This window comes from Tamandua tetradactyla, chromosome 6 (assembly GCF_023851605.1).
Source record: "Tamandua tetradactyla isolate mTamTet1 chromosome 6, mTamTet1.pri, whole genome shotgun sequence".
In the NCBI taxonomy this organism is placed as follows: Eukaryota; Metazoa; Chordata; class Mammalia; order Pilosa; family Myrmecophagidae; genus Tamandua; species Tamandua tetradactyla.
The window spans coordinates 56,125,710-56,151,959 of NC_135332.1; the positions used below are offsets into that span (position 1 = coordinate 56,125,710).

The 26,250-nt window shown below is 40.2% G+C and overlaps 1 protein-coding gene across 2 annotated transcripts in view; it reads right to left on the reverse strand.

Annotated features, from left to right (window-relative positions):
- Positions 1–7,475: 7,475 nt before the first annotated feature.
- METTL16 (methyltransferase 16, RNA N6-adenosine) overlaps positions 7,476–26,250 on the reverse strand; it is a 178,668-nt gene continuing 159,893 nt past the window's right edge. Inside the window, exons 9-11 of one of the 2 annotated variants that reach the window (XM_077165533.1) lie at positions 16,184–16,357; positions 15,647–16,069; positions 7,476–14,759 (exon numbers count right to left, since the gene is read on the reverse strand). In XM_077165533.1, coding sequence (XP_077021648.1) covers positions 14,715–14,759; positions 15,647–16,069; positions 16,184–16,357 — 642 coding nt within the window. In that variant the 3' untranslated portion in view covers positions 7,476–14,714. Of the gene's footprint in view, positions 16,070–16,183; positions 16,358–26,250 lie in introns of both variants that reach the window. The other variant, XM_077165532.1, reaches the window with a different exon arrangement.

The window sequence follows — 26,250 nt, forward strand, 5'->3', positions numbered from 1 at the left end:
CCCCAGCGGACGCCCTTTGCTCTGCGGCCGGTACGGGGCAATTAAGGCGGAGCATCCATTGCTCAGGCCAAGGGGGCGTGGCCCAAACCGGGAACAACAACGTGGAGGGCGGAAGCCCTGCCCTCCCGCCCTGGGCCCGGGCGACTGAGACTCGAGGCAGGGCGAGCGGGGCTGGGCAGTCTATCAATCGCGCTCGCTGGGGAAACAAGGAGCCCTGTCTGGTGCGTCTGCCCGCACCTTCCTGGCACAATGTCTGGAGACGGCGAGATATAATCAGAAACCTAAGACTTTTGAGGTCAACTTGCCTAAATCTTTTCACTTTACAGATTAAGAACTGAGGCTCAGAATGGAAAAGAGTGGGTATAAGGTCATTCAGTGTTCCAGAGAACAGGGCTAGAGTGGTAGATATGGGTCAGGTTAGACTGAGAGCTGTTCTTCGCCCGGGTCTGTTTGTCCTTAACTCTATGGGTAACTCTTTGGAGTCAGTTTTAGGGCAGAGCCCCAAATTAGGAAAAAGTCAAAAAAAGAGTATCAGACTGCCTGCACGGAAGGATTCCAACATTGTCATTGTGGCAAGTCCTTCACATATAACCCAATCCTGCTTCTTTGATGAGGGCCCCACAAACTCTATTGGTACAGTTGGTAGTGAAAGGCACAGCCTGGCTGAAGGCACATTTGGGACCCCCTGGAACATTTCCAGTACCACTGTCCCAATCCCAGGATCAGAGGCCTTCGTTCCTGGCTCCAGGCAGACCATGGAGAGCTGCATCCTTTCCTTTGCCAAGTTGAGCAGATCCTGTGACCTAGGCTTCACCATCACACAAAGCCAGAAAGCAAACCTTTATGAGGACATCTGAGGGGCGGCTCACCCTGTCAACCAACTCACATTGGGTCTTCAGAGGGTTATGTTTCTGTTTCCGGGATTAGCTGGAGGAAAGTTAGACACAGCAAGCTATATCAAATACATGCTTGCTGTGTTTTTGTTCTTTTTTTGACAGCACAGTGCATCCTAGGGAAAGGAAACCTGCACAGAAGATCCTGGAAATCAGGAATCTAGAGAATGGGAAAAAGTGGTTGTCGGCTAGCACCAGTCTATAGGGGTCTCTGATGTGGCAGATCTAATGCCCCAGCAGCTGACAACTGAGCATGAAGCACTAATACAAACTGCCCTGGGTACTACTCAATTTACTTATGACAGAGGTAGAAAGCAAAGAGAGATTAGAGCACATGAGCCTACTTCTTGAGATGAGTGCCCTTTTCCTGGAAGGGATAGATTTGTGCTGGCCCTGATATTGTCTCCTCTCAACCTGTCTCACCTGCCACCAGCGTGGATGGGTCTGGCACAGTCTGCATGCCTAGCAGGCTGGGATGCTCCTAGAGCTACATGCAGTCCCCCTTCTGTCTTCCTCGGGTGTTCATGACATTCTTCTGGGGTCTCTTCTGGAGGCTGAAGTGCAGTTTTTCTCTAGTCATGCCTGGCTGTAGCCCATTAAATAGGCACATCTCTGAAAGGTAGGATTCTGAAGAAACATTTCCTTCCGGGATGGAGAAGCAGGAGATAAAAGTGGGGTGAACACAGACTAGTGCTGGTCTCTCCCTTGTGCCCCAAACTCCATCTGCTCTAGAGCTTAGTAGAGATGCTTCCTGTTCTAGTTTGCTAGCTGCTGGAATGCACATACCAGGAACAGAACGGCTTTTTAAAAAGGGGAATTTAATGATTTGCTAGTATACAGTTCTAAGGCCATGAAAATGTCCCAATTAAAACACGTCTATAGAAATGTCCAATCTGAGGCATCCAGGGAAAGATACCCTGGTTCAAGAAGGCCGATGAAGTTCAGGGTTTCTCTCTCAAGTGAGAAGGCACATGGCAGACACAGTCAGGGTTTCTCCCTCAGCTGGAAGGGTACATGGCGAACACGGGGTCATCTGCTAGCTTTCTCTCCTGGCTTCCGGTTTCATGAAGCTCCCCGGGAGGCATTTTCCATCTTCATCTCCAAAGGTCGCTGGCTGGTGGACTCTCTGCTCTCTCCGAATCTCTCATTCTCCAAAATATTTCCTCTTTTATAGGACTCCAATAAACCAATCAAGATCTACCCAAATGGGTGGAGACATGTTGTCCCCTAATCCAGTTTAACAACCACTCTTGACTAAATCCCATCATCCAGAGAGACGATCCGATTACAGTTTCAAACCTACAGTATTGAATACGGATTATTCTACCTTTATGAAATGATATTTTGATTAAAACATGGCTTTGCTAGGGGGCATACTTCCTTTCAAACCAGCATACTTCCTATTTAAAACCAACAGCCTACTGGCTTCACATGATCATCTTTGGTCAAGTGGGGACAGCGGCCAGGGAATGTTAGGCAATATCAAGAGTTTAAAAAGGAGGCTTGTGGTGGTGGTGGTAGTGGTGGCTGTTGTTGCCTATAGGAGCCTAAAAATGACCAAACAGAATGTCTCTTCAAGGTTTCCACAGTTGAGGAATGGGCAGTGGAGGTGGGAGCTATACATCTAAAGAGGGGAATAAAGAGGAGAACTATTCAACATTTTGGCCCTAGCTTCACTGTTCCAAGTGAGTGGAGTTCGGGTAGAAATAATAATTGTTTTACTTTCTCAATGGAAAGGAAAAAGAAAACTTTCTAATATTTCAGCAGAAAGGTTAGTGCATGTTTTGGGGATGATCTGAAAGACCAACTATCACCAGAAAGTTGCTCTTCAGTTTCTTCAAGGCTTCTAGATGCTTAGTACCCTTGGGGAAGTAGGACACTGGGGTCACCCATCATTGTGTGCTTTCTCACGAGAGGATTTCTATTATCAAACTTCCCCTTAAACAGTCTTGAGCACTCTAATGCTCAGTTCAAATCCCATTATGTTCCCCAATTTTAATATCCCCTAATGAGACGATCATCCTATCCCCACAACACTTATCTCAAGAGCATTACACACAAAACTCCAAGTACAAAAATGAGTTCTGTGATCACTCCAAAGCATAAATAATGAAATGAGGGAAAGTGGGTAATGCCAAATTACAGATTTTCACACTAGGTCCCAGAAGCCTTTTAGGCTTGTCTTCTCATTTTTTGCGGTACATTTTATGGAGCTTTTCATCTCTCATAACTGAAACAAGACCAAAGGGAGACAGCCAGTTGTGGAATGAAGAAGGACAGGAGACTAAGACACTCAGGGACACACTATATGACATTCATTGAACAAATATTTATTCTGTGCCTGACGTGTTCCAGGCATTGGGCTAGGCATCCTTGCAGCCAAGGCCAGGTGACCTTTGGATATGCAGAGAAGGGTAAGAGATTACAGATCAAACTCAGCTCCATAGTAACTCCTCAAAAAGTTTAGTTTTGCTTCCTCCCACCATGCTGGATGCAGAATGAGAGGTAATACGACTACATGACAACTTATAAGAGTATACTCATTTTATAAGGTTAGAGTCCCAGATAATTATATTTTTCTCTACAGGGATAAGAAGAAACTAGGTGGATTTAAGACTGGGTTAGCCACCTGACCTGATTCCTCTGCAGCCCAAACTAGATGATGAATTACTTTAACAGATGTGTATCCTACAGAGTAACCATTCAATCATCAGTAAAGTAGGCAACTTATGATGCCCTAATGAATCCCAGAGTGATTTGATCAGTGAGTGGAAAAGTATTTGCAAAGTCCCCTTCAGGAATGGTGAAAACGGGGGAAAACTCAACTTCCACAAGTTGAATTCATGATATTCTCATAAGCAGTGTGGACAACCAAAGCTATAGGCTGAGCCCCCAGTCTTGGGGGTTGTTCATATGAAACTTAACCCCACAGGGAATAGGTCAAGCCTACTTAAAATTAAGCCTAAGAGGGCGGGCCGCGGTGGCTCAGCGGGCAAGAGTGCTTGCCTGCCGTGCCGGAGGACCTCGGTTCGATTCCCGGCCCCAGCCCATGTAAAAACCAAACAAACAAACAAAATATAATAAAACAAGAAAATGTTTAAAGATGTTTCCCTTTCTTCCTTCCATCCTTCCTTCCTTCTCTGTCTTTCCTTCCCTTCCTCCCTCTCTCTTTAAAAAAAAAAAAAAATTAAGCCTAAGAGTCACCCCCAAGAGAACCTCTTTTGTTGCTCAGATGTGGCCTCTCTCTCCAGCCAACACAGCAAACAGACTCACCACCCTCCTCCTGTCTATGTGGGACATGACTACCAGGGGTGTGGATCTTCCTGGCAGCGTGGGACAGAAATCCCAGAATGAGCTGAGATTCAGCATCCAGGGATTGAGAAAAACTCTAGAATGAGCTGAGACCCAGCATCAAGAGACTGAGAAAACCTTCTCGACCAAAAGGGGGAAGAATGAAATGAGACAAAGTGTCAAGGGCTGAGAGCTTCCAGAGTCAAGAGGTTATCCTGGAGGTTATTCTTATGCATTAAGTAGATATCACCTTGTTATCCAAGATGTAATGGAGAGGCTGGAGGGAAATGCCTGAAAATGTAGAGCTGTGTTCCGGTAGCCATGTTTCTTGATGATGATTGTATAATGATATAGCTTTCACAATGTGACTGTGTGATTGTGAAAACCTTGTGTCTGATGCTCCTTTTATCTACCTTGTCAACAGATGAGAGGAACATATGGAATAAAAATAAATAATAGGGGGAACAAATGTTAAAATAGATTTAGTTTGAGATGCTAGTGATCAATGAAAGGGATCAGTAAGGGATATGACCTGTAAAATTTTTTTTTCTCTGTTTGTTACATTTTTCTGTTGTCTTTTTCTTTTTCTGAATTGATGCTAATGTTCTGGGAAATGATAATGATGATGAATATGCAACTATGTGATGATATTGTGAATTGCTGAGTGTATGTGTTGGGAATGTTTGTCTTTCTTGTAATTTTTTCTAATTAATAAAAAATTAAAAAAAAAAAGTAGGCGACTTAGAGCCAGAAGTTTCCAGTTTTCACCTACCCTCCCCACCCCCACTGTGCTGTCAGAGAACCACTCCTGATGCAATTAAGTTCCAACTTTCATTCATGTACTTGTTTTCCCCTCTTCACTGTCTCAGCGTCACAGCGGGCAGACTTGAGATCATCTAGTCTTTACCTCCCCAAAGAGGTGCCTTATCCACGGTTATAAAGCTGCCTGGTGTCATCTGGGATGAGAAGTGGCCTGGTCCTCCTCCTTAACTTTCCAGGACAGTCCTGCCCAAGTCCAGAGTTTCTGAAAACCTCATAGAAATGGGTGATGATGGGGAAATGACTTCTCCCCTCCTGGGGAGGAATAATCATTAAGTTCACTTAGTGGTGCCCAAAAAACAAGCTTAGCCGATGACTGAGAAGGTAAGGAAAGAATCAGGCTCGGGATCCAGGAGCTTAGATGACCTCAGAGGACACTGTCCTACCTTAGGCTACCGTAAAGAATTAGTGCTTCTGACTGGGCCTGTGTATGTATCCATTCCTTACTGGTGCTTATGTCTGGCCTGAAAAGATGACTAGGGGAAAGGGGCAGACTTCTATCCAGGCAACCGCCCTGGGTGTGGACACTGAGTAATAAGGAAAGAAATGCAGTTCAGAAGCAAAAAGGGAGGAGCCACTTACTCGGAGCTTTTCTGAGAAACCAAAGAGGATAGCCAAAGTATGCAGCTAGAGGTGGGGCTGTTGAAGACAGTGGGTCAGAAAAAACTTGAGAAAGAGGAAGCTGGTCAAAGTGGAAAGACAAAAAGAAAAGGATTTATTCCCTGGTGGGGGGTGGGGGAGTAGGAGATGGGAATGGCTTCATGAGAAAAAATTAATTCAGGTCATGGGAGTGAGACTGGGCAGAAGTTTACATGAGTAAAGAGAAGTGGAGCCTTGCAATGTGAGTCAGGAGCCAGCTAGATCCTGTGGGTGTGGGGGATGTGTGTGATAGGCAAGGGCCCTGCCAGGGAAGAGACTAGAAGACAATGTCCCAAGGAAAGGACTAAGTCTGCTCTCCCAGCAATCCAAGCTCACACTCAAAGCAAAGCCACAGGATCAATTCTCCAAAACCCAGGAGATGAGTTGTCTGTGTTAGGACCTCATGCCCTCAGAAGAGTACAGGGCCCTGGACAGTGGCTGGTCATGGGCTGAAGTGCCAAGAGTAGATCTCACAGATTCAGGGCTCAGCTCCGTGGGCAACCAGATCTCTTATCAAGACCCAAGGACCCACAGGAGAGTGTAGGGGACACTCTTCAGAACGTAAGAGCAATGTGCCACCCTGCACCTCTCCACATCTCCAGGGTAGGGTCTGGGACAGTACAAACCCCCCACACCCTAATATGTTGCCTGGTCCCCATCACAGACACTCAGACAGAAGCAGGAGAGCTTACCAGTCATCTCTCTGAAGAGTTACCCTGTAACAGCTCTGAACCATTTGTCAAACAAAGGTAGGTCCCTGAATCTCACACCATACACCAAGATCAACAAAGCCAAAAATAGTCATAGTAAAATATAGATAAACATTATTCAGCTCTCAGGATGGTGAAGGTGTTTTTCTACCAATAAATGTAGACTACGAAAATACAAAGGCATAGCATATTGGATTTGATTATATAAACCCTTCAAAGCTCCTAACCATAAAAACAACACAAAATCACTATAAACAAAAGGAAAAGGCAAGTGACAAAATGGAGGGAAATACTAACAAAGGTGCCCTTGCAATTCAACAAGAATACCTGGATAGAAAAATGAATACAGAACATAAATTAAAAACAGATAAAACAAACGAATAAATGAAATAATATATAACAAATGTAAACATATGAAAATGTTTCAGTTTGCCTATACCACATTAAATGAAAACAATGAAATAATCTCATCTATCAAGTGGTAAAGAATTTTTAAAAATTAGACTCCTAGTTCGGTCAAAATTGTGGTGAAAATAAGCACTCAGGGAAATGTAAACTAGCACAACTTTTTTAAGTGAACAAATTGGCAATATATATGAAGAGCCTTTAAAACGGCCATATCCTCTGCCTGAGTAATTCCACCTACACAAATTTATCCTAAAACAGTAAGAGAAATGTATAATTATTTTTATACAAAGATATTCACTGAAACATAATTTACGATAATGAAAACCAGAAAACCCAAATTTCCAAATTGAAGCAACTGTTTCAGTAAAATAATGTTCATATATGAAGAATAGGGTTCTTAATACACCAAAATATTAACAGTGGTTGATTTGGGCAGTGCAAGTATAGGTAACTTTTATTTTCACAATTTTTCTCAAACATGTTACGTTTTATAATCAGAAAAAATTATCACAATATAATGTTAAAGGAAAAAGACTGTAAAACAGTAATGTAAAAGATGATCCCACATTTGCTGCTTAAAAACATGTATGCAGGGGGCATGCCACAGTGGCTCAGCAGGCGGAATTCTCACCTGCCACTGGTTCAACTCCCAGTGCCTGCCCATGCAAAAAAAAAAAAAAAAAAAAAAAAAATATATATATATATATATATATATATATATATATATATATAAATACTAGGGTAGACAACAACAAAATACAAATTCATTTGAGTAGTGGAATAGTTATTTTTAGTCATTATTCTCTAAATTTTTACAATGAAAATCTTACTTTTGTAAAATTAAATAGCTAAAGGAGGAAAAGTTCAGCTTGCATCAAAGGGCTCATTTAGGATCTCATATCTCTTGAGCCCAACTAACTTGACCTGTCTCTGTGGGTCTATTTCCCATCTTAGCCTGCCTTCTGAAAAGTTCCTGAATCATTCACCCAAAGCAGATTTCTTCATCCTTTTTCCTCCAGCAACATCTGAATCTGCTTCTTCCGCAGCTTAATTCTGAAGGTGCCCAGAAATTATTGGGGTTATTCCTACAGTCCAGGTGAAAAATGAGAAACCACATTATGATGGTGGCACTAGGGATGCAGAGGTTGGGCTAAATTTAGAAGATACTTCTAAGGTGGTATTTTAGTACTGGATGATGAAAGAGAAGGAAAAGAGGAGGTTTCTAATTTGGATACCTGGTATTTGGTAACCAAGAATATGAGAAGAAAACCATGTGTACACAGTAGTTGAGTTTGTACAGTTGTGGTACTGGCGGAGATAACTGAAAGGTGTTAGGGATGTGGATACTGGAAGTCCAGGAAAGGGGGCCTGAGCATCATGAATGTATGGGAGAATAGGAGTTGAAGTTTTGGGAGTAGATAAGGTCACCCAGAAGTTGGAGAAGGGAGCATAAGAGGCTCATGGACAAAATCCTTGAAATTATCCCTTTAAGAAGAGCCCTAAGAAAGGAAAGCCACATAGCAACCAAACTGCAGGGGCAGAGTGAACTGAGAATTAGGAAAGCAGGAGCAGCCAGTAAGAATTCTACCACTCGGTGGTAGAAAGGACACCTGATAGAGAGCAAACACTTTTTTAAAATATAAAATATTGAATTAGGATTTATAATCGAGTAACTTTCTCTTAAAATCTGGATTTCTGGCTTCCCTCAAAATATCAGAAGATCCAACATTGGGCACCTATTGTTGCATGGCAATAACCAGCAGGAGTTGAATAAATGCTAATCCCTTTTAGTCTGGGCCTCTTCCCTTTCTCTTCCTAACAATACTTGCCTGGCTCTTGATGTAATTGATGCTGAGAAGCTTCCCCTTGTGGATAAAAACGTCCTCACCTGTGCTCATTCAGCACTCAGGTCATATGGTCCATAAAGCCTCACAATCTACCCACATTTGGCCCTGAAGAAAAGAATCTTGGAACAAACATGTCTAAGATAAGGACCCAACAAGATCAGGAATCCCAATTTCCCAGAAGAGACATCAAGTATCCAAATCACAAACCTATGGCAGCAGGCCCCTGAGCTCACCCACCCTGTCTCAGGAGGGGTTCTAGCTCAGCAGTGGTCTCTTAATAGCCTTCTCTTTTTGGACAGCAGCAGTACAAACTGCCATTTCCTTGAAGGCTGAATGACAGCTGGACCCAGCCAAGCCTCCTAGCTGAGGATTTCCTGGCTCTGGGTTGTTTCTAGATTCCTGAGCCAGTCTCTGAATGGCTCCACATGGCAAGCATCCTGTGCTCCTCCTCAGATTTATACTAGGTTCATACACTCAACCTGGAAGGAGGACTACCTGTTTTTCTGACAATTGCTACCTTATCCAGCAAGCCCAGAAAGCACATCAGTTTTGTGTTGTTCAGGAAGTGAAATATTTCTAACTGCCTATTAAAAAAAATTAAACCTTTCTTCTATTATTATACAATTATGTATTGTTGAAGGGTCATTAGCTAATTAGCAGCTATTTTACATTGATTCTGGTCCAACATGTGCTTTCAGTAGACATTTTATTTTGTGGTTTCACTAACTACTTAATTATCCACACTACTGCCAAATGCAAAATTCTGTAAAGATTTGGTAGCATAAATTAAGAACTAATTATAGACAATTTCACTTTACTAAATCTTATTTATTGATCATAGGCTGGAAAATTATATTATTTTAAAGTGTTAAATTGTGAAGTTGGGTAAGAGTCTCTCTCTCTTCCCTGTGTCACATAATTCAAGCTTCCTTTCCTAGAGTTGGACCAAATGAATCTAGACGTCTCTTTTCATCCTAAGTGCAGTGCTTGTTATAGAATCTTGAGAATTGGTGTGAGATACTCATCTTGGATTCTTGGACTTGAGTTCAAATCCCATTTCTGTGATTCAGGTCTGAGTGACCTTCGGGTAAATCGTTAGAGCTTCCATTTCTTTAAGCTGTCATACAGGTACACCACATCACCTCACAGGATTACATTAATTTAGACAATTTACATAGAAGATAGCCAATCAGTAGTGGCTTCCTGCTTCTCCTCCATAATATGAATACCGTACTCCAAGAGGCAGAAGCCAATTCACTCTATTAAGCCTCTTCTGGGTTTTACTGGGTTTAGTGCCCATTCAGCAAAACAAATACTCCAAACATGAACTTCCCCAAAAATAAAACCGAGGTTTGGGTTTGGCTCTTGGTCAAAAGGTCCTCTACCCCTGCTATTATACACCTAAGGTCTCAACCTTTATGTTTCAGTCTATTAGTAGATTTTCTGATCAGAAATCAGAAACTCAAAGAATAAGAAGAGATGAGTGAAGTGAGAAGCCTGCTCTTTGTGTATGCACCACTCAAGGTGTTTTAAATTGTCTAACTTAACTGCTGCTAAAACTCGGTGAAGCAAGTATTGCCCATCTTTTATATAAGGAAACCAAGGCTTAGCAAAATTGACTAAAATTGACTTCCTATGTAAGGAGTAGAACAGGGCTGTGAATGCAGGTCTGATAAACATAACAGCCATGCTCTTTCCTCTGTTTTTGGCTCCCCTAGGGTAAATGGAAAAGTATTTTGGACTTATACATATTTTGTCCTCTTCAGAGCATCACATACAAGCAATTTTGCCAACTCTACTTGTACGTTTTGGTCCACACTTCCTTATCTCAACTCTCTGGCTCATAATAAGCACCCCAGATTTCCTGTTTCCCCGAAGAGAGCCTATAGTCCCTGACGTTTCTGTTTGAATTGAGACAGGCGGATAGACTATATCTCAAAGGGCATTTCGAGGTGCAAGGCCTTCCCTCAGTCACAACACAGTCCCCAGGAGTAAAAGCAGAGCCTCTGAAAGGCAGCATTAGCTGTTCTAACCTGTAATTAAAAAAAATAAACCACTGTTTTAGTCATTTGGATGAGTCACAGCAGAGGGTCTGGATGTCTGTACAGAGCAGAGCAGGGACTCCCTGCTGCGTGAGTGTGTGGCCCTGTTATGAATGGACTGAGCCACAAGCAGGGCTCTCTAATACGGTGCTGGCACTGGCACCAAGGGGGTATGAACTTGGTACTGTTGGAGAGGTTCAAGAATATGAATACCTTACTCCAAGAGGCAGAAGTCAATTCACTCTATTAAGCCTCTTCTAGGTTTTACTGGGTTTAGTGCCCATTCAGCAAAACAAATCCTCCAAACACAAACTTCCCCCCCAAATAAAAGCGATCATGTCCCTTTCCTAGAGGCACCACCCGAAGGCTGGAAGGTTGCTGCACCTTTGAGATGTCCTTCTCCCAGAGGGCTGGCTCCCAACTAGATATCTCCCCTCCTAATGTGCAGGTCTGTTGGTCTGCCCACCCACAAAATCTGTTATCCTGGTATATAAGGCTTTTGAGATCACTAACATTCCCTCTCCAGTAACCCCATTAACTAGATACCTAGAAAAAGTTGATTCAAAAGACTGACCCAACCTACTTATATTCTAGGATAGCGGGACAGATGGAAAGCAATAAAAAAATAGTCAGCTTGGACCATACAGATACATTAAAAGGTTGAAAGGGATTATGCCAGATAAAAAGACCCAAATAGCGATTTTTTTTCTTCTGCTTTTATTCTTCAAATTTTCTTTATGTGAAAAGTACATGTTTAACTAAAAATACTTATCTGGTATAGCAATGGGATATGTCAAAAAAAAATACCAGTCACCATTTTATCTATTCCCACACTAAACTTTAGGCACTTGATCACAGGACCAAAGATGCCCTCATGTGGCCACAGAGGAAAATGCTGTGGTTTAAGTATAATGAGGGGCTACGGCAATTAAGAATTCATTCAATCCCTTCTTTTAAGAGACTTGTATTTTCCACATGCTTCTTCATCTTTTCCACACATTGCAATTTTATTTTAACTGTCAGAGCTTAAAAGTTGGTGTGCTCATCAAAAGAAAAGAGATTTTATGTTTTAAAATATATACACTAAAGTTTCAAGCAATCAACAAGAATCCTTAAGATGAGTCAAAACTCAAACACAGATACGCCGATCCTGCTCTGACATGTGGCAATGCTCTGTCAAGGCTGTGGGTGAAGGAACCAAACTGCTGGAATTACAGCTGATTCCCAGAAACAAAAGCGACTTTGGTCCCCCTTAGAAAACAAGTTCAACTTCTGTTCCCACTTAATTATCAAGAAATCAGAAGCCAGGGATGAGAAGAGAATATCACCAAGACAATTTTCTACCAATCCACTAAGAAAAACTTACCTTCAGACACTTAAGGAGAATATCACACAACACTATGCTATGTGAGTCAATACTTATTTCTTTAAAGAATCAAATCCTTTCCCTGATTCAGAGGTGTATGTTATCTCTCAATTATTAAGTCTATACAGAATTAAAACAATTTTTAGATAATCTTGAAAAAAATTTCAAATGTTCTTTAATTGGAACACACTATTATTCTCAAAGAAGGAAACGAAGACATCCAAATGCAAAGAAGACACTCATCATAGCTCTAACACTTGCAATATTGCAGAAGGTTCCCGTTGTATATTTTTTTAATTCTAAGAGTATTAGCTTAACATCTATAAATCCTTCTCTGTGATACCAAGCCTTAAACCTGAACTCCCGAAACACAGAGGCACAGTCACACTTTCTTGTGTCCTTAGTTACAAAAAGTATTCTCTGTGAATCCCTAAGAACTAGACTTAAAGGCTAAAACTGTGCCCGAAATCCATTTTGAACAAGGCAAGGAGTATAAATAAATACACTACCTATTATAAAATGAAAAAAAAATTTACAAGATAGTAAATGAAAAAGAATAATCTAAAACTGAATATACAGCATAATTACAACCAAAGTTAAAGCCATGCACTCATACAACCCCATCTATTGTGAGAGACTGGAAAGGAAACACAATAAAATACTAATATTGGTTGTGTTAGAGATGGTTGACAGTAGGGATGATTTTTGTTTTGTTTCCCCAATTTTCTTTATTTTTAATTTTTAAAAATTCTTTTCTTTAAATTTTTGTTTATAATGCAACAAAAAATACAAATTTGCAATATATTGGATGAATAGTTGCCACTTAATTATTCTATAACTGTATCAAGAAAACTAGCTTTGGGTTCAGCGTATTATTCAAATGTGATATTCATCCACGGTAAGTACAGTGGTATTATACAATGGTATCACATGAGCAAAAAACTACTGGCCTTGAGGAATCCAAGGCTTTGGACTGAATCTTGGCCCTGTGCGATCCTGGCCTTTGCTCTCCTCATCCTGTCAGAAGAGGGGCTGGACTAGAATAGTAGTCCTTAATCCTCAGTGGGTTATTGAGCCCTCTCTATTAAAACATGGACCCACTCCCCCAGGAAAAAAAATAACTCGTATGCTCATAGAGCTTTTGGAAATCTTTCCAGGAGGTTTATGGGTTCTCTAGAGGTCCATGGGTGAGGTTAAGAACATTGGTTAATTCATGTACATTTGTCCCCTCTCACTCTTCCTTATTCTGTCCTGCTACCCCAATCCTAGCTTTTCTATGTACCATCTTAAAAGGGTTTTTAAGCCCCAGCACTTGTCTAGCAAATGGAGAGCCTAATTTACCAAAATGAAACTTCTAAATTTTTGTGTCCTTGTATGTAAGTTTATTTTTTATGGAGGAAAGATAATGACAAATGAAGATTATGAAATGTATTTTACTTCTGTGATTAGGTTATGTGCACAGGAGTCATAGCTCGCATGAAGAGCCCCTCGGGTGAAGGGGAAGAGAGCTCAGCTTCGGATGGCCAGCATTCAGTTGTTCAGGTTCACTAGTCAAAGTTAAGTTTTAGGACTACTTGTACTCAGTAACAAAAATCACTTTCTTTTTTTTCTTTTCTGTTGTTGTGGAAAAGTGGTGAATTTGTTATTAAGCATTTGATTTTCTGTGTCCCTAAGTACTGCCTAAAGATAAAGCAAATTTTAAACAGACAATTATGAAAAAGAAGTATTTTAGCTCTGAAGAATTTAGTAGACTGTTAGATTAGGGAGGCCTTACAGACTAACTTGACTTAAAGAGGACACGTCACTCACTGTTGGTGTGGTGTGGGCTTTATTTGCTTAAATACCTTCATTTGTATAGTATGTCTCACTTGAAATTGCTTTGTATACATTTTGTGAAAAATATTTATAAAATATTTTATAAAAAAAAGAACACTGGTTAATACATTCACTTCCACAGCTCTGTCTCTACTGCCACAGGGAGGTAGAATATTCACTTTTACTTTATCTGCTGAGGGTCTGATCTCACTGCTGCCAAGATCAGCTCAAGTCATCAGCTTTGTGCCCTAACCAACCTCAAAGGGGTGGCTTAAATATACCACCCCACGGTTTTCTTTGCAATTGGGAAGGAGGTGGTACCATACTCAAAGATTTTAGTCTACGCAGAACTCTAGGCTTCTGGTGGAAACTCAAGCTAAGAAAGTTGAACAGAACAGAGAGTAACTGAGACACCAAGGGAACAAAAAGGAGATTATTTTTTTAGAGGTATTCCTGCTGAGTCCTGATATTCTAGTTGCAAATATGTTTTAAGAACATATTCTGACCTAAGAATTCCCCAGTGCTAGCAGATAAGCATAGGGGATTACAAGTGAGCTCCCCAAAAGCAGTATTTGCAGCAACATCTGATCTACCAAAAGATGAACTTTCTTAAGCTAACTGCCTGCACAAACTATCTTGCTCCATTTCTTATTTCTATCATCATCCACTAACCTACCCAAAACCAAGAAAATATTTTCCCCAACCCCAAGATTCAAATAGGATTGATGGTTTTAAATTATAAATATTCTTATATTAAAATTAAGTCAAAGATTCACTTCAAATGTCAAAAGAACCAAAAGTCATACAGCAGTAAAACGTAAAACTGCTACAAAGGGTACTTTAAACAGGTTGGAGGTAGGAGGATGGCTGTATTCTGTTAGGTCTCAGTCACATCTGGGAGTCTGGCTTACCTGATTCTGCTTCTGCTTCTGAAATAAGCAACATGAAAACAGACAGGAGTCACAGATGTGACATTTAAAGGTGCTCTCATACAGGCCTTTTTTCCAGTATTACTGAAGTTTTTCTCCCTGACTCTACCACCACCTACCATTAAGGCTTAGGCCAGTTTTGTTCCTCAGGCATGAAGCAGGGGTAAAATTATATAACCAGGTTAAGTAGCCTTGGCCTTGAAGGGTGACTATAGAAGAGAGCGCTGGAGCTACCTGCCCTGGTAGACTGCCTCCATTCAGAGGAAGAAAGAGCCATCCTTCCTCAAGAAGTGGCTGGAACAGAGAACATGATGCTCTGTGTGGGCTTAACTCAGACCAGATCCTTTGGCATCAGAGAACCAACCCAAAGCTGAATGACCAGTTTAAGTCAGGTTTAAATCCCTCTGAGTTTACTAATGGTTCTTTGTTGTTGCTGATAAACACAATTCTTCCTCCTGAACCACCATATCACAACTCCCTGTAACTTTCAAAAACAGGGGAGAGGGGTAGATTTAAAAATGGATTAATTTGTTTCTGTTTTTTGTTTGTTTGTTTCTGTTTTAAAGATTAATTCCACATAATACTACTAATGAGCCAACGGTAGAATTTCTCCTGCTATCCCACCAACCACTCCTAAACAAGTTCCTTTTATAGACACTTTCCCCAACTGTGCAAGAAATCTGGAGTTAACTAGCAACAAGTCTAAAAATTTGGTTACGTATAAAAGTACAAAGCTGGTTCATCAAATCCCTGTTCTGGCCCTCAACCCAATGCATTTCAACTAATGCATCATCTACCTCCTTCTTAACGTTAATCAAACACTTAAACAGATAACGTCCAGCCATCACTTGGAGCTGTTTCCCTTTTTCAGCCACTGGGTGGCTGACCTGCTCAGAAGCCTCTCGGTCCTGGGCTCCATTGCTAGAGCCTTTAAAACTTTCCAGAAACTCCAACCCTCCTTTTTCCTCATTCTTTTCATCCTCCATGGGCTCTGGGTTTTCTTCTTGGCAAAGTGAATCCTGGTTTGGGTGATGGCCCTCCACAGTGGCAGATTCACCTTCCAGTATAGCAGGCCTACTCGGGGTGCTCTCGCAGGGATCCTTGGCCAAATCTTGGCTATTGCCACACTGTTTGGGGATGGACTTTTTCTCTTCCAAGGCTTGGAAAACGTCCTCAGGAGCTCGGGGAACTTCTCTCAGTTGTCTCACTCGCTCTCTTTTCTTTCTCCTTAAATGAATCCAGGAGTTTTCTATGGCTGTTAAAAAAAGGCTAACTTCCTCTTTTCCACAGGGAACTCGTTTATGCTGGACCTATTTAGAGGGAAAAAAAAGAATTTTATAGGAAATAACTTCTCTCTTTTGTTCTCCAAACTCCTAAAAAATTTCTTTTAAACAATTCTTCAATGTGCTTAATCAGGGACCTACCTTCAGATCAGTGAGAATTTTTTCAATCCATGTTGTCACAACTACTATGCCTTCCACTGCCTCAGAGCCCAAACATGACGCTTTGAGGGATAATTCTTTTATCACAGACTTCAACACCACAAATGTAATGGGTTTTCTTGGCTTTTCCAATTTTCTTCGCTTACTTGGTGGTGACTGTATGGGAGAAGAGAGGAAAGCTATCTAAATAATTGAAATCTCATGTATTATAATGGATTCAGCTAATGAAATTTCCATGACACAACTGCTACCAATCACGGAGCAGTAAAAATGCAAATGCCTTTGCTAGTATTATTTCCAGTATTAAACAACTCTGCAGGGCAGGCAGTGGTGGCGCAGAGGCAGAGTTCTCACCTGCCATGCCAGAGACCCAGGTTCAATTCCCGGTGCCTGCGCATGCAATAAATAAATAAATAAATAAAATAAACCAATTCTACAAGATACGTTTACCATCTTCCCACTTTACAGATGAGATAACTAAGATACAGAGAGACTATATGTAACCAGATCAAGATCGCACAGCTAGTAACTGCGGTTAGGATTTGAACCCTAAATCCAAGTTTTCTCTACCATATTGCCTCTGTTCTGGCTATCAGTATATTAACTCCTCCAATTCCTAAATGTCCTTAACTACTTGTTGTAACCAGTGCAGGCCTATAGAATATTTATTTCATGGCAACTCAAGGACACTGGGGCACTGTTTTGTCTTGTTTTCTATAAAAAACTGCATGGCTGGAAATCAATTTATAGTCTGAGTTTATACTTGTTGAGGCTTGAAATCCAGCAGCTGAGGAAACACAGCTTATGAGATCATGTGTTAGGAATGACGAGGCCACTAAGATTGCATGGGCTGAAGATGAAGACTGCTGGATCTTGGCTAATGACAGGACTAAGCCAGTGGCTAATTAAGCACTGACCCTCAGAGCTGGGGAGAGAGGAATACAAATGAAAACCCTGGATTGAAAAGCTGGTTCCATGTAAATCAAGATTGTTACCTCTTTCTATCGCACGCTTAGAAGATGAATTATATTCTACCCACTAGAGGGACTCAAGTTCCATTTTAAAAATCAAATAATACCAATGTTTCTAAAATGCATTTCTTTAAAGTGAAAATTTTCTAAATGATATATTTTTAAAAATGATTCTTCACTGAGGCAGAACTCTTTGTTTTAAGAGACAGATTGCATTTGTTGACAAAATTTATCAAAACTCTTTAAAAAGCAAACTCTAAGATCAGGATGAAAATAAGCAGGTGAGAAAAATAAGGAGAAAGGCTCAAAAACAACAACCACCACCACATCCAGTCAGCTTTGAAGATCTTTTCCTGCAAAGGAATTCCTGAACAATGTGCGGCTGTTAACTCCATTTCGATCTGAAAACACTTTCAGGGCATGTGCACACACACAGAATAGGGTCTTATTAACCGGGAGGCACCTTAGAAGGGCTAACTTGTAACCCCACACTCTATACAAAAACAACAAAATAGCCAATTTGTTGTATGCTTTCTAGGAACCTTTTAAGGTAATATTAGAAATGGTATTTCCAAGAAACAGTGTAAATTTTCTTTTTATACCAGAAATAAAATGAAATAAAATATAATTAAAAAATTTTTAAATGTTAGAAGATAAACTGAGAAGAAAGAAAAGGACCGAAAACAAAGGATGTGTGTGTGTGGATCAGTAAGAACTGCTCTTGAGAGATGAACAGTAGACTCTAAGTCCTACCTGAGCCTGAACACGTTCAACTAATGCTTTGGACAAGATCAGACAGATTCATACCAACATTAAGACAGCAGCAGTAAAAGTTTCACCCCCTAAGATTATGTTCCAGAAACCTACAACCTCAGATGGGTTCCTCGGCCAGATAAGTCCTGAAACCCAGAGGGGCCAGCCTCTTCAGAACGTCAACTAGCTCCACCCCCCTACCCCATATTATCCATAGCCCTTTTCAACATGGGCACAGCCCAAATACCCCTAGATTGGGAGAAAGATCAAAGGAGAAAATGGAGTTATAACAGAAAAGATAGGATTTAACAAATGAGTATGACTGCTGAGTCATTATATTGATACTTCTTTCAATCTCCAGTGTCCTGAAGCAGCTAGAAGGAAAAACCTAAAGTTGTGGAACAGCAATCCAATACCAAATTCTGACATCTGTTCTATAACTACTCGTTACCATGTCCTTTGAAATTTATTGTTTTTTAATATATATTTCACAATAAAAAAGTAAAAAAAAAAAGATACTGTTGTTATTACTCAATCACCCAGCATGAGAAATATAATATCTACAATTTACTGAGAGCCTAACGGACACTCTGCACTAAGGAGATGAAATATAATTATTAAATTGGAAAGGAAAGAAGATAGTGCTATCTGTGGGGATGATGAGGAACAAGAATCAGCCTCTCCATTCCACTTCACAACATCCCAGGCAGTTACCAGGTAAAGCACACTGCAGCAGGGTCCTGCTGACAGCCTGCCTGCACATCAAAGGTCATCTACAAGTACGGAGAAAAGGAGAGCAGCTCAAATCTGATTTGACAGAGATGGTGGGTGATTGGTGCTCATAAATTTTGGTCAACAAAGTGAAGATATTGCTGTGTTTCTTGTTTGTCTTGTTGGAGCTGGACTTCAATACTCCTCCAAAATTAAGAAGGAACTCATCATTTTTAGATATGAAAGGAGAGACAAGCATTCTCACCAAATCTAGTAAGAGATATAACAGTATTATACTTTCCAAGTTCTGAGGAATCAGAATCAACAAAATAAATAACTTATTACAAGAACATGAGAACTTCCCTATTTCAAATATGGCTCCTTCACCTAGCATCCAGGCTCTAGTTTTCCACATATAACGGACAACAAACAAATCTGACTTTTATGAAGATTTCCAATGAGTTGCTTAAATTAGCACATGCACATTCATACTCTCAGGATTATTTTAAACTTAAGTTTTACTCTACTACAACAGCTGGTCAATTAAAAGATAATTTATACTCTAGAAATTCTCAAGCAATGTTTTTAAATAATTAAAGGTTAACTTAAGCACAGCTTATTGCATTCATTCCTTTCCCACTTTTGCTTCTACTAAAAATTCTTAGTAGTCAGAGTCATAGCAAATACAAGATCAAGTCTTAAGAAATTAATAGTAAAATTCAACCTCATAAATCTTTGGGATAAGGTAATTTTACACCCTGCCACAAAATGCTAGTAAACAGAACCCAGTTAAAATGATCTTATTTTGCTAATATATGATCTCAGAAAAACTACGTGCATTTAAAATAAGGGGTGTCATACTCATTTAGCAGGCAAGATAGACGTAAATAATTCAACATTTTAAAGACTTGGAAAAAAAAAAGGTAGTCATTTACAATTAGGAATCCAGTCTAATGCAAAGTATAACTATAAATAGGTTTAAGTTTTCCATTCAAGTACTCCATTTCACAAAAGCAAGCCTGAAGATCAAGGGCTTGGTAACTCAGCAGGTGAACTGAAGGAACTACCCCCCTACCTGGGACATGACTCCCAGGAATGAAACTCTCCCTGGCAACATGGGAAAGAACTCCCGGGAAAAGCCAGGAGTTGGTCAAGTTCCCTTGACCAAAAAGGGGAAGAGAGAAATGAAACAAAATAAAGTTTCAGTGGCTGAAAGATTTCAAACAGCATCAAGAGGTTATCCTGGAGGTATTCTTATGTATTATATAGATACCCCTTTTTAGTTTATGGTGTATTATGGGGTATTGAAGTGGCTGGAGGGAAGTACCTGAAACTGTTGGGCTGTGTTCCAGTAGCTTTGATTCTTGAAGCTTGCTTAAAGATACAAATTTTATAATGTGACTGTGGATTGTGAAAACCTTGTGTCTGATACTCTTTTTATCCAGGGTATGGACAGATGAATAAAAAAATATGGATAATAAATAAATAATAGGGGAAGAAAGGGGTAAAATAAATTGGGTAAATGGAAATACTAGTGCTCAATGAGAAGGAGGGGCAGGGGGTAAAAAAGTTTTTCTCTATTTCTTTTTAAGGGGTGATGCAAATGTTCTAAAAAATGATCACGGTTGAGTCACTGATTGTCTACTATGGATGGACTGTATGTGTGTGAAGATGCGTCAATAAAAATATTTTTTAAAAAACCCATTGTCATGGTTAGGGACATGTGTCAACTTGGCCAAGCTGTGGTAGCTGTTTATCTGATTGGGCAAGTACTGGCCCTCTGTTGCAATGAGTACATTTCATAGGACTAGGTCATGATCACGTCAGCTGCATCCACAGCTGATTCCATTTGTAATCAGCCAAAGGGGAGTGTCTTCTACAATTAGTGATGCTAAATCTAATCACGGGAAGCCTTTTAAGGAGGACTCAGAGGAGATAGGCCCCATTCCTACTTTGGCTGGTGAGCCTCTGTTGTGGAGTTCATCCAGACCCTCCATCGGAGTTGTCGGCTTCACAGCCTGCCCTGTGGATTTGGACTCTGCGTTCCCTGTTGATTCTGTTTCTCTAGAGAACCCTAACGAATACACCCATAAATATAAATTAAAAAAAAAAAAAAAAAAAGATCAAGAGCTTGGAGTGATGGTGGCAGGATGGAGGCATAGTGATGTGTAGAATTTAGTTTGTCCTCCAAAGCAGCTAGTAAATAGCCAGGTACAATACAGAACAACTGCTGGCGGAACATCAATGATCCCCCAAACCACAGAGGCTGGTGCCCCTCCCCCATCGGCACGCAGGCTGGTTCCTGAAGGGGAAACAGACTTTACTAGGAGCAAGGGCTTAGCTCAACCAAGCTGAAATTGTGGAATTAATTAACAAATCCTGATTACTAAAAAACAAGCCCCAAGCACAGATAAATGTGGAGTAAGTACAAATGGAACAAGGAGCTTTTGCCCTGACAGAGGGGGAGGGGCTGATGGGAAAAAACAAACAAACAAACAAACAAAAACCCACACCAGAGTCTGAGTTTTACAGCACAAAATACTGGGAAAAGGCTGGACCCCAAGAAAAGGGGGCACATAGAGCCTGGAGATACACAGAGCCACGAACCAACTCAAGCTCTTGATTGACAAACCCAAAAAGCAGGCAGGGGTCTAGCTTTGTAAAGACTTTTTTGCCTTTTTTTTTTGCTTATTAACTGGTCATTAGATAGAACTGCAAGCACTCTCAGCTCCAGCACTGCCTCAGGCAAAGGGGAGAACTAACTGGATGACTGAGAGACAGGGTAACTAGTTAGGTGAAAGGTGTTAATTCCCTAAAGGGCATATCTTCCCCAAGAAAAAGGGGGTGGGACCCAGCTCAAGAAGAATCTCTCCTTCAAGGAACTCAGGCCCCAGGGACTGGAAAACAAAGGCAATCACAGCCCACCTACTACCTTACCTCAGTCTAAACCACGACCCTGGCAGAGAGAGTCGGCTGAAATTAAAGGCACCACATCACTTTAAACTGATGGGAAGCTGCAAGCAGACAAGTGCCACATGCTGGGCAGGATAGGAAAAGCACAGTCTAGAGCCTTCATAACAAAGTCTGACAACCTCCTGGGTCTCATCCTTAGGGAAAAATGATGCTGGCTACTCTCTCCTCCTGAGACATGGGTCTGTCTGGTTTGGGAAAATCTGACTGGGGTCTGAAATATCTAAGGAGCCATCCATCATTAAAAAAAGCGGGGGTGGGAGTGCTTCATTCATATAGGCAGGGCAAGAAATAGAACACAAGAACTAAAAAATTCTGATCAAACAGAACCTATGCTAGAGGTCTAGAATAAGTTGAACTGAAAGTCAAAGAACAGACAGAGAACAAAGTCATGCAGCAAGAAAACCCTAGGTAAAAAGAGAAAACAACTTCCAGAATAAATTTAGGAAATAAAATGCCTAGATGGCAGCAAAAAATAAATCATACTAGGAAAATCAAATATATGATCTAGTCAAAGGAACAAACCAACACTTTAAATGAGATACGGAAGTTCAAACAGACATGCAAAATCTCATCAAAAATCAATGAATTGAGGGATGCTGTAAAGAAGACACTGGGGGACATAAAAAAGAACTCAGAAATTTGTTAAAACAAAGCGCAGAACTTATGGGAATGAAAGAGATGAAAGAAACAGTGGAAATCTACAACAACAAATTTGAAGAAGCAGAAAAAGGGATTAGTGAACTAGGGGAATGGACATCTGAAATCCAACATACAAAAGAAAATATAGGGCAAAGAATGGAAAAATATGAGCAGGGTCTCAGGGAATTGAATAACAACATGAAGCACACAAATACACCTTACAGGTGTCTCAGAAGAGAAAGGAAAGGAGGAGAAAGACTAATGGAGGAAATAATCACTGAAAATTTCCCATCTTTTATGAAAGAAATAAAATTACAGATCCAAGAAGTACAGCATACCCCATACAGAACAGATCCAAACAATTAGCAAGACACTTATTAATAGATCCAAACAACTGCCAACAATTAGCAAGACACAAAGCAGAATGTCAAATTTCAAACACAAAGAGAGACTTTTGAAAGCAGCAAGAGAAAAACAATCCATTATATACAAGGGAAGACTTCTATATAGAAATCGATAAGACTATGGTGAATTTCTAAGCAAAAACCATGAAGGTGAGAAGGCAGTGGTTATGATTTAAGATTCTGAAAGAGAAAAACTGCCAAACAACAATTCTATACTCAGCAACACTGTCCTCAAAAATGAGGGAGATTCCAGTGACGAGCTTGGCTCTGGCACTGTGGGATCAACAATGCCATCTTGACCAAAGGAGGAAAAGAAGTATAACAAATAAGGTATCAGTGGCTGAGAGAGTTCAAATAGAGTTGAGAGGCTACTCTGGAGGTCACTCTTATGCAAGCTTCAGTTAGACATTGCTACCTATCATAACTTGCCAACCCCCAACCAAAGCCATTCTAGCCAATCCTAAAGAACACACAGGGCATTATATAAGATTCTACAAAAGTTCCATGTACCAGGGTAACATTCCAGAAACCTACAATGTCCAGATGGGTCCCTGGACCAGTTAAGACCTGAAACCTAGAGGGGCTAGCCTCTCCAGAACATCAACTAGTTCCATTGCTCTATCCCACATAATATACAGCCCCTTCCAACATGAAAAAGGTAGAATGGGCATAGCCCAAATACCCCTAAACAGTGGGAGAAAGATCAAAGGTGATGGTGGAGTTATATAGAGAAGGTAGGGTTTAACAAATGAGTATGACTGCTGAATCATTATATTAATATTTCTTTTAGTCTCCAGTATTTTAGAGCAGCTGGAACTAATAACCAATATTGTGGAATTGTAACCCATGTCAAACTCTGAAATCTGATCTACAACTAATTGATGCGATGTGCTTTGAAATTTATTGCTTTATATATATATATATATATATGTTATTTTTTCATTAAAAAATGAAAAAGTCGATTGTGATGATAAATGCACATCTATATGATGACAGTGAATCACTATGGATGAGTATATAGTATGAATATGTAATACATATCATTAAAAGTTAAAAATAAAGAACTCATTAAAAAATGAGGGGGAGATTAACATTTTCAGACAATCACTGAAAGAATCTGTGACTACAAGACTGGCTCTACAAGAAATACTAAAGGGAGCACTATAGGCAGATAGGAAAAGTTAGGAGAGAGAGGTCTGGAGAAGAGTATAGAAATGAAGAGTATCAACAAAGGCACAAAGACTTAAAAAAAAAATTAGATATGACACATAAAATCCAAAAGACAAAGTGGGAGAAGAAAGTACTGCCTTTACAGTGTGAACAATAACACTGTAATATGCTTCCACTGAATGTAACAAAGGCATTATGCCAAAACTAAATGTCAAGAAATGGAGAGCATAGGGGAGAGGTACGGATTCTATGTGGAAGAAAAGGAAATGCCTTCATACAGATTATGGTGGCAAAGGCATGTCTATTTACTTAAGTTGGATTGTATGATGTGCAAATAAAATTGTTTAAAAAATGAATGGAAGGGAAAAAATGAAAGGAAAAAAGATTAAAGGAAACTAAAAAAGAAAGAAAGAAAAGAGATATAAAAAAGAATACAAATAAATAAAAAAAAACAAAGAAACAAAACCAAAAATGAACAGAAAGAAACAAGTGCTAGAGAAAATGCAGAAAAAGAGATTTATCTATTTACCGTTGGTAGGGAAGCTGAGAGGTGCAGCCCCTCCAGAAGGCAGTGTGGTGGTTCCACAGGAGGCTAGAGATGGGGTTGCCAAATGATCCAGCAACCCCATTGCTCAGTATGTACCTGGAGGAACTGCCAGTGGGGACACAAATGGATATTTGCACACTGGTGTTTATGGCAGCAATGTTGGTGATTAGCAATGGATGGAGTTACCCTAAGTGTACAAAGACTGAGAAATGGAAGGAGGAACTATGTTGTTTACATACAAAGGACTAGAGTGGCTGCAAGAAAGAATGACATTGTGAGGAACGCAACTAGGTCAATGAACCTTAAGGACAGTATGTAGAATAAAATGTCAGAAACAAAAAGATAAATATTATCATGCCTCACTCATATGGATTAACTATATATACAAACTCAGCGAACTGAAGTCAAGAGCACGGGCTATCAGGTTGGGGCCTATGGTAAAGGTTACTAGATCATAAACCCTTACAGCAGTCACATATATTTAGGAGTTGTAACTGCTATTTCTAAATTCTGACATACTGAGCTATTTGTATATAACCTGATCATTCTCTGAAACTTCAGGTATTTATGTGACATCTGAGACTCAGAGCAATGAAGCTGTGAAAGTCAGCATTACCGCATTCAGCAACTGTTTAAAAAGGTAAAAATGTGGTTATTTAGAGATCTGAATGAAGCTGATCTGGATAGGACTAAGATAAATAGAATACTGAGTAAATGATATGGCCCATATTTTCAAATTTCAACCTCCAGGTAAGACCAAAGGGAGAGATGTTTATTTGGTGCAAAATTTATATTTGGGTAGCAGATTATCTAATTTAACTGGTAGGGTCAGTTTACTTGAACACCATCATTACATGGAATCTTGAATAGGGTGTGAGATCTTATTGGTTTGTATAGGTTAGTGTGATGCCCTGATACACCCCAGAGTAAATTGGGCAGAGGATAAAAAAGTATTTGCAAAGTCCCCGTGGGAGACTCGGAAGGAAGGAGGAAATATTCAACTTCTTCATCTGGGGAATTCCTGATATTCTTGCAAGCAGTGGGGACAACAAATTAAATAGGCTGGGCCATCAATCTTGGGGCTCACCTCAAAGAAGTTTATTCCTGCAAAAGAGAATCTAAGCCTACTAATAGTTATACCTAAGAGTTACATCCAGAGAACGTCTTTTTTTGCTCAAATGTGGCCCCTCTCTCTAAGCCAAAATAGCAGGTGAACACACTGCCTTCCCTAGTATGTGGGACATGACTCCCAGGAGTGCAAATCCCTCTGGCAATGTGCGACCTGACTCCTGGGGATGATGTGGGACCTGGCATCACAGGAATGACAAAGACTTCTTGACTAAAAGGGGGTAGAGAGAAATGAGACAAAATAAAGTCTCAACTGAGATATTTCAAACAGAGTCAAGAAGTTATCCTGGAGGTTATTCTTATGCATTATATGGATATCACCTTTTTAGTTTATGGTATATTAGAGTGGCTGGAGGGAAGTACCTGAAATTGTTGAGCTGTGTTTCCAGTAGCCTTGATTCTTAAAGAAGACCGTATAACTACATAGCTTTTATAATGTGACTGTGTGATTGTGAAAAACCTGTGTTTGATGTTCCTTTTATCCAGATATGGAGAGATGATTTAAAATAAGATAAATAAATAAATAATAGGGGGAGACAAAGGTATAAATTGAAAAGCCTAAAATACTGTGGGTCCATGAGACGGAGGAGTAAGGGGTATGGGATGTATGAGTTCTTTTTTTTTGCTTTTTATTTCTTTTTCTGGAGTGATGCAAGTGTTCTGAAAATGATCATGGTGAAAGAATTCACAACTATGTGATGATACTGTAAGCCACTGATTGTATAGTAAGGTTGGACTGTATGTGCATGGATA